The 8,875-nt window shown below is 48.1% G+C and overlaps 1 protein-coding gene across 1 annotated transcript; it reads right to left on the bottom strand.

Moving 5' to 3' along the window:
- Positions 1–7,174: 7,174 nt before the first annotated feature.
- Ubl4b (ubiquitin like 4B) lies at positions 7,175–7,750 on the bottom strand. Its single transcript, XM_027395961.1, has one exon. The coding sequence runs from the start codon at positions 7,748–7,750 to the stop codon at positions 7,175–7,177; it is 576 nt and encodes a 191-aa protein (XP_027251762.1).
- Positions 7,751–8,875: the final 1,125 nt, after the last annotated feature.

Genomic DNA, 8,875 nt, shown 5'->3' with positions numbered 1-8,875 from the left:
ACCCTGGTACCAGGCTGGGCCTATATGCCTATGAATTAGAATTGCAGACATGGGAGGAAGCAGAGGATTGGGGACATATTCAAAGGTAATAAGTTCCAGACCCCTGTCCTTGCCAGCCCACTAAGTAAGTCTAGGGCAAATGTTGGACAGTGGTGTCACATGCCTTTAATTCCGTTACTTGGGAGACAGAGGCAAATGGGTCTCTGTGAGTTTGAGGCCAGCCTGGTCTACAGAGTGAGTTCCAGGACAGCCAAGACAGAGAAACCCTATCTCGAAATCACCAATAAATAAGTAAATAAATTCTAGGGCAGTAAATGAGAGCTCACACAGAGCTGCAGCTGGTGGTGCTTCTGTTTGTTTTATTTTGTATGTTTTGTTGTTGCTATTGTTTTGAGACAAGGTCTTGTCAGAAGCCATGACAGGCCTAGTACTTGTTGTGTAGCTCAGTCTAGCCTCACTACCAGCAATCCCCCTGCCTCAAACTCCCATGTTCTGGGATTACAGCATGCACTGCCATGCCTGGCTGCCAATACTTAACAGAAAGACAACAACTGCAGATTCACATAGATGGGGAGCAAGAGAAGGAAAGCAGGGGTGAGTGGAGAGTGATTCAAGAAACAAAGAGCTGGAGAAAGCCCCAGATGTCCATACAGCAGTCAATTGGCCCCAAATGGGGTCAGAGGGAACAACAGGATGTGTATGTAGTAGAGAAGAGGTCCAAGAAGGAAAGCAGAAAGGACAGAAGAAGGGAAGGTGACCCAAGAAAGGATGGGAGCCAGAGTAGGAGGTGACCAGCAGGGAGAACCATCTGCTCCAGAGGGCACCCAGACCTGGTTTGGCAACTGTTTCCACCTTAGCTACCTCAGTGAGTGACAGCTGGCTTGGCAGCAGGATCCAGGCAGCATGCCTTCTGGCCACTCCCCTGCCATAGACTGGCAGCCATCCAACCCCAGCCCAGAGCATAAGAATAATGAGCCAAGCCAGGCCAGGCATCCAGGAGCAAACCTCTGAGAATGTACACAGAGCAGGGGTTCCATGTGCGGATATGTGTGAGTTGATGTATGTGAGTAGGCACCTGGCGATGTCCAGCTGTGGCCACTGTAGAAATGTAACACCCTTCACATGCCTGGGGCTCCCCAGGAACACTTCTGTCTTGACTGTACCCTGCACCTCTTGTGGAGAGAAAAGCTGGTCTGGCTGTCTTCTTCTATAGCCCTAGCAGTTCCTCTACTTAGTTCTGCAAAGCTTTCCCTTTGTGTCCTTGACTGTGTAGCCTAGGATCTTCTGACAGAACTGGCTGGATTGGGCTGGGCCGCATCAACTCAGTTCCAGCAGCCTGAATGGGCCAAAGGCCAGAGCTGGCCCTGACAATGAAAGTGGCCTCCAGCTTACTTCTTCAAACCAGACTACACTGTAGACCCCACTGTATTGTCTGAGGTGCTGTATGAGATAGGTGAATCTGTGTTTGTAAGTTTGCATTTTGGATGTGTCTGTGTCTCTAAGTGTCATGGATGTCATTAAGCATCCAGGAAAGTTAGATGTGGGGGATGCTCAGCCAAGGGTCATGTGGTCCCCAGGTGTCAGGAAAAAACCTGTAACTATAGTCCTACAATTCCCATACTTTAGTAGCTCAAATGGATCCTCCATGAAGCTTCCTTAAGACATAGCTAGGAATGAACATGCTTCCTGTGTTCTGCTAGGATGAACAGAATACTGCAATTGGTTTATTGTTGGTGATTTTTATGTTTGCAGAAATGCAATGACATAATCACACCTTCTGCAGGAAGGTGTAGGGGCCCCACAATCTTCACCTCCTGGTGTTCATGGCTTTGCACAATGGCCCCCATTTTGGAATGTAGGCAATGCCTCTGACTTGCTTCTCATAGAATCTCGAAATGCCTCATTACATCGGGTTGAGTAGAACTTGGTCTGTTTCCCTCTAGAAATTCTCCTTGCAGGCCTGAAAAAGGAAGCAGCCATGTTGGCAAATCTGGATGATGAGGACAGAAGGCAGTTTTGAAGAACTGTGGATGACCGCCACCAACATCACATTAAACCAAAGTCCCTGGGTTCTATGACAGCAAGAATTCTGCCTACAACCTATATGAGTGTGGAAGTGGGTGCTTCCCCCCCCAACAAGCTCCCAGATGAGAATGCAACCCGGGCTTCAGTTAGCCTTCAAGACCCTAAGTAGCATGTAAGTCATGCCACTCAACAATGAGATCGCATATAAAACCCATATACCCACAACTTGATATAAGTAGCTTTAAATTTTTATTTTGTGTATGTGCACGCACATATGTGTACCATGGTGCTTGTGTGGAGGTCAGAAGACAAGGGTGGGAAGTGGTATTATTTCTCTGCTATGTGGATCCTAGGAATTAAACTGGGACTCTCAAGCTTGGTGGCAAGTGACTTCTTATCCACTGAGCCATTTCACCAAACCATCATTCTATAAGAGAACTGAAATCCCTATTAACCTTTCCTTGGTTGAATTTCCCTTCTTACCATAATATCCTCCTAGGCATATGTCCCTAAACATGTTTTATGTGATTTTAAGTGCCATTTCTTATTTTAATTGCAATTCTATCTGGTAACCTATCCAGAGCATCCCTGACCTCCATGCCTCGTAGTAATCCATGCAAGCATCAGCTTCCAGCAGCCTGCAGAAATCAGCAACTTACGTCTGTGACTTGGTGTCCACATAGGACTTGGCCCAAGAAGGCACCTTAGAGTTCAAGTGCAGTCCTTTCTCCTGCCAAACTCACTTCTGAATCTGTGCCTCAGAAATATGAAGTGATTTGCCCAAAGCTCAATGCAAACTGTAAAGCAGGCATGGCCCACCCAGGGCTTCCTATATCAGCTTATGGCTATCAGGTTGTGCCTATCTGGAGGCTGGTCTGAACATTGTGTTTCACACTGAGATTTTGTTAATTAGGAGCAAGTTACATTTAAGGGAAAGGGATTAAATAAAAGGTTAGATGCCAATAGGTAGAAATTATAGGTACCTCCACACAGCCTCTCCACTGCAGTAAGGGTTTTAGAACTACATCCAGACAGGCTTACATTTATTATGGCCTTTCCCATAATGACAGCTTTCATTTAGCAAAAGCAAACTTGAGTTCAAGCTAAGTCCCAGATGTGGAAATAGAAGCTGGTCTTCTACCCTTAGCCTCACCCTCTAATGGAACCTCTTCCGGTACAGATGGCAGATGCCCCCGGCCTACCCATCCCATCTGGTGCACATCTCAGTGCAGTGCTGCCATGCCTTCCCTCAGGCGTCTCAACTGGATTGGGGTGCTTTTCTGGGGAAGCTCGGCCATGCCCTCCACTTCCTCCCATCCATGCCCCTCTTCCCCAGTTTCAAACAGCTGGAAGCTTTAAACAACAACCGAAGTCTCACTTAATCCTCAGCAAATAGGCTTGGTGGGGATGGGGAACATAAGGGGTGGAAGCAGAAAGCTCTGGGGCTTACTACCAAAGTCAGGTATCCGGGCATCTTTTGAGCTCTGCAATAGTGTAGGTTTCTTCCACATCTGCAAGACTTTTCACCCTGACAGACCATTGTCTGCCTGACCATTCAGAAGTAGCAGGGAAATTTCCAGTCCTAGTCATAGGCCCATAGACCCGGAATCCAGGAGGCTGAGACAGGAAGATATTCCAAAGAGTCTGGTATACAAAGTGAGGTCCTGTCTCAAAAATAAATAAAATAGAACCCGGAGAAAAGCAATGTGACTCACCTGCCACATCTCAATCATAAGTCAAAGCAGGATGTCAGGGACTTCCCCTAAGCCAGCAGCTCTTAACTTGTGGGTCACTGTCCCTTTGGGGGCTGAACAACCCTGTCACATGGGTTGCATATAACTAGCAAAATTATAATTATGAAGTAGCAATGGCATAATTTTATGGTTTGGGGCCACCACAACCTGAAGAACTGTATTAAAGGGTCACAGCATTAGGAAGGTTGAGAACCACTTAAGCTGTCCGCTCACCCTGCAACAAGAGACAGCAGGGGGCACACTACTCTTGTCCAAGAGCCAGGACTCCTCTACTGCCAGCTCCAGCTGCCAACACAAAGCTTGAAGGGAGCTGATAAAGAATTGATAACTTGCTCTTCAATGCAATAGTATTAAGAGTCCTGTGTGAGGGCCTATAGGAGGAACCACCAAGGAGGAGCCAGTTCCTCAACAGTGACTAACACCTTGGCCTTGAACTTGCAGTGTTCCAGAACTGTGGGTAACACTTTTCTGTGGTCCATTACTTTTTTCATTGTGGTGACAAAATATCTGACAAACACAATTTAGGAAGGAAGATGCAGTTCAGGTAAGTGACCCCCAGTGGCAGGAGCGTGAGACAGCTCCATTAGGCAAGAAGTAGGACCAGACTGTACAAAACCTAAGGTCTGCCTTCAATGACCTACTGCACCCAGCAAGACTCTACTTTCTGAAGGTCCCACGACCTTTCAAAGTAGCATCACCTACTGCGGACTAAGTATTCAAACACATGGGCCTATGGGAGGCATTCAATATTCAAAAGACAATTACCCAAGCCTAATGTATCTTAGTATATCTGACACAAGACTATAACAGAGAAACCAAAATGTTTGTTGATGAAAGAAATGAATGATACAATAATAGTACATGGGCCAAGATGCCATTCCTATTTCCATTAGAAATAGTTTTTCCAGGGACCAGAGGGGTTTGAGACTGCAGGTAGGTGATCCAGGAAGGAGCTACAATGGGGAGTCAAATTTCTCTGTGGACAGGGACACAAAGCTGTCACAAGATGCAACCTGCCTGAGCAATGCTGTTACCTCTAGTAATATGTGTCTTGGTGGAAGAGAGAGAGAGAACATGGGAGTTAAGAGTTATCTTCACAAAACTGAAGTTCAGAAAGAGCTTGTTCCCTATTCCTATGTCCCTCCAAGTGGTGATGTAGAGTGGGCAACAGAAAGCCTTTCTGCTGGCTGCTAGTAAGGTGAAGAGTCCTTGTGGCAGGCGACCCAAGAGCTGGGGTTATCTACATACAGCAGGATTCGCCTGGAAGAGTCAGTGTCTGCTGAGGACCTGGTCCACATTAATGATGCATTCTGTGTGTCTTCAATATAGCTGCACCTGCTTTTCCTGATGACTATAAATTGTATCCCCTCTCAGGGAACAAAGCCCGTAAGTATACAACAAGAAGCACTGCACTGAGTGACTATCCCGGGGGAAGTGAACAAATTAAGCCTTTGTCCAGCTTCACATGCAGGTACATGTTCTCTGGTGCTCAGCTTCTAAGGGGGTGGGGATAGAGCAGGATGGCCCTTGTGAAGGATGGCATCAGAAGGAGGAGACAAACGGTACAGATAGAATGATCCAACTTTTGTTCTTCCCAGTTTGGGACTGGACACATCCTCCCTGAACCTTTCTCCATAGAAGCGGGAGATGGGCGGCCTGCTTTGCCTTGCTCTCTGCCACTAGCACTAGCCAGAGAAAACAAAGGCTTTGCCTGTCCTTCATGCCAGCTTCTCTCAGCAAAGAGAATAAAATGGCCCACTTACTTTTATCGCTCAGAGGTTTCCTGGGAAATGGACTATTAGTTCCCCTAATGTAAAGATAATAGGCTTGTCCCCTTTGGCAAATGGCGCAGGCCCAGCACAAATGAATTCACAGAACCATCACGAGACCTCCCAGAAGATGGCAAATGGCCCAGAAATGATAGTGGAACCAGATAGAAACTTTGGAGCAGCCTGGACCCCAACCCACCCCTACCTGTGGGCAGTGAGTCTTGGAAGAGCCCATTCAGACCCTTGGTGTCGTGACTTTCTTCTCCCCTTATCAGACAGGGTAGAGCATCAGCAAAGTGAAGTTGTCTCTAGCCAAGAAATGACAGAACCATGCTACTGAACAGGCTTTCCCAGTAGAGGCCCTTGGAGCTCCCCGACAGAAGACACTGTCTTCTTGGCCTCTTGCCTGCATTAATGTCTTTGAAGTAAGTGAATACTCTGATACAGGTGGAAAACCTCAGCTTCCTACAGGGGAAGGATGCTAGCCAAAACATTGCTTGGACTAGGCTGAAAGTCAAGGGCCCTATAGGCCAAGGGTAGAGTGCTTCCCAGAGAAACAGGATTTACACTTGTTCCTTTCCAAGTAGCTATCTCCATCTCCCTGTGCCCTCTCTACAGTCTCCATCTCCAGCCTCCAGTACTGAAACTTCTGTAGGAACAGTTCTTTGGGGACTTCAACAGAAAAAGGGGGACCATGGTTCTCAATAAGCAGCCCTGATCTTATCCCACCCCCACACAGTACTGGGCTCCTCAGCTCTGGTCTAGGGCTGTGCTCTTAGCCCCAGGTACACAAAAGACCTGCTCTGACTATTCTGCAAGGCAGAAGCACCAGGGCATCGAGCCTGCGTAGGCTGTGCTCTGTTGTCACAGCACATTGCTTTTTTTGTGTACATCTCTCATCTATATGCTCCATGAAGACATGGGACCTGGTTGGTATTGTTTTGTTTTGTTTTCCTCTAAAGGAGGACTGGGCAATGCCAGTCGGGTGTCAGGAGCTCATTACTATCTTGATTAGTTACAATGTGGCAATGAGCATAACTCTATTCAAGCTGGACCCATGAGTGTGCCACTTGCAGACCATTTTTCCTGTCTAAGGCCCTGTTTATTTCCTGCCATTCTGGGACTTAATCTGAATTTCTGTGATCCCCAGGACCGGCCCATGCAATCAGTTTCCCTGACTTCTCTGTTTGTGGAAGCAGAAACAGGAGAGCAGGGACAGCCTCACCAAGGGCAGCTGACAACCCTTCCTCTACACTGCTGAGGGTATGCGTTCTATGAGGAGAAGAGACAACAGACCCAACTGTCTTTCTGTTATGAAGGAGGAGAGGCTATGTCTAGCGCCATAGAGACTTTCTCTGAGCCATGCTCTGGCAAAACTGCTCCACCCAGAGCTGGAGTGAACTTTGAATGTCCCTATAGGGTGCCTTGGCCTGTCCAGAACTCTTGTAGCAGAATGATGGTGCTAGAGTCATTCTGCACTTCAGACAGGGACCTACAGGGGCATAGAAGGATCCAGATACCTTCCAACTACTTAAAGGTTCGATAAGAGGGATGAATGCATCTCCATTGGGAGAAAGTAATGAGAAAAATTGCCTGAGAACATGGAAGGCTCAGTCCAGGGGAAGTTTAGTGAGCAAAAGAGTAGGATGGGCTAGTTTGCTGGTCAGCCTCCTCCTCATCCTTCTCTTCTTTCACCTCCTCTCCTCCTCCTCCTCCTTCCTCATTTTGTTGGAGCTCTGAGGTGACAGCCGATTCCTCCTTTTCCTCTGCCAGCTCTTCAAGCTTCTGCTCTTCCAGGAGTTTGCCTACCAGCTGCTCCAGGGCCTCCAAATTCAGCCTCTGCAGGCGCTCCTCATGCTCTTGCCTCAACAGTCCCAGCACTGCCTTGGCATCCTTGGGCCCAAAATGTTTGCCTAGGACCTGGTCCAGCTGGAGCCACAGGGGCTGGGGTTGGTGGGTCTTGTCCAATGCTGCCTCCTCTGGAGGCCGCATGATGACATTGATGGAGGCATTGGGCCCAATGCTGTAATCCGAGAGGTGTTTGTTATCATCCAGGAGCTGGCCACGGAACAGCAGGTGCTGCTGCGCCTCTGGCACCTGCAGGTGTTGAGAAACCAGCTTCTTCAGTGTGGCCACGCTTTCTTTTCCAGATACCTGCAGGCTGCATCTTCGGCCCAAGAGCAGCTTGACCGTGAGTAACATTGGGCCAGAGAGAAATCAGGAGGGACCCATGCTCTGAGAGTTGCCCTGAAGGTGAAGGGCTTTATAGGTGACCCTGTCATGAAAGGGCCACTGCTCCCAGCAGGGCAAGGGCCCAGACCACATGGGCAGCCACTAGCTAATGCACAGTGATGTCACAATGCTGTGGGAGGGTTCATTTCCATAGCAGAACTTTAGGGACAGCAGAGGGACATTGTAGACTTAAAGCATCTCTCCTTTATGGGAAAAGATGGGAGGGGTGAGATGACCAGGAAAGAAAAGGTAAAGAGAGCTGAAACAGAGAAAAGAACTGGAAAGGTACCATGACAACAGCATGTCTGCCGATTTTCTCAACACATGCCTCGGATACTTTCTCGGTGGCAGCAGGAGAGACCACAGAGCCCCAGGAATTCCAGCACCAAAAAATAGGGGAGGATCACAAATGGTGACTGTCTTATATCCATAGCCTCAACTCAATCCACACATCCTATAGATGCTTTGGTAATTCCTACATGTGGAAGGGGGACGTGCAGGCTCATATAATCCTACAGCAGAAAGCTGTGTCTTCATGGTGGCCTTGCCTTGCCTCCTAAAACAGCAGCTATTCAGTATCTTCCATGTGCCAGGCACTGAACAGACTTGGGTACAGAGGCACATAAGGAGCAGGATTCTTGTTGGGCATTTGAATATTGCATTTGACAAGTTTCACTGCAACACATTGTTGATCTTGTACCAAACCCTTCACGGGCGTTGTCACCTGTTAGCCTGCAAGGATGGTACTATCTTTGCTGAGAAGTGAGTGAGCCTAGAGAAAAGGTGATGTCCCTAATGGGTGTGATGACTGCATCAGGGACTCCCTCAGGTCTTCCCAGCACCCAAGCCCTCCCTTTCCCTCACCTTTCCCTCCTCCCTTCCTGCCTTACTCCTTTTCCTTTCCCACCACAGACTCTAAAAAGGATAACAATGTTGACAACATAGCCTTCCTGAGTCTGTCCTTCCACAGTACCTGACACCAACCCCTGTCCCAAGGTTGCCCAACCTTCACGCCTGTCTTCTGACCTTGACATCTACCAGCAGCTGAAAGAAATACCCAGAGGTACCAGGACTGTCACCTCCACTCATCCTCCT

This window comes from Cricetulus griseus (assembly GCF_003668045.3).
Source record: "Cricetulus griseus strain 17A/GY chromosome 1 unlocalized genomic scaffold, alternate assembly CriGri-PICRH-1.0 chr1_0, whole genome shotgun sequence".
NCBI classification, from domain to species: Eukaryota; Metazoa; Chordata; class Mammalia; order Rodentia; family Cricetidae; genus Cricetulus; species Cricetulus griseus.
The sequence above is the reverse complement of the archived record's forward strand: the minus strand, read 5'-3'. Positions and strand labels throughout refer to the sequence as shown.

Excerpts from the sequence above, each read along its gene's own strand:
- Ubl4b (XM_027395961.1), bottom strand. The coding sequence starts at position 7,750 with ATGTTACTCACGGTCAAGCTGCTCTTGGGCCGAAGATGCAGCCTGCAG.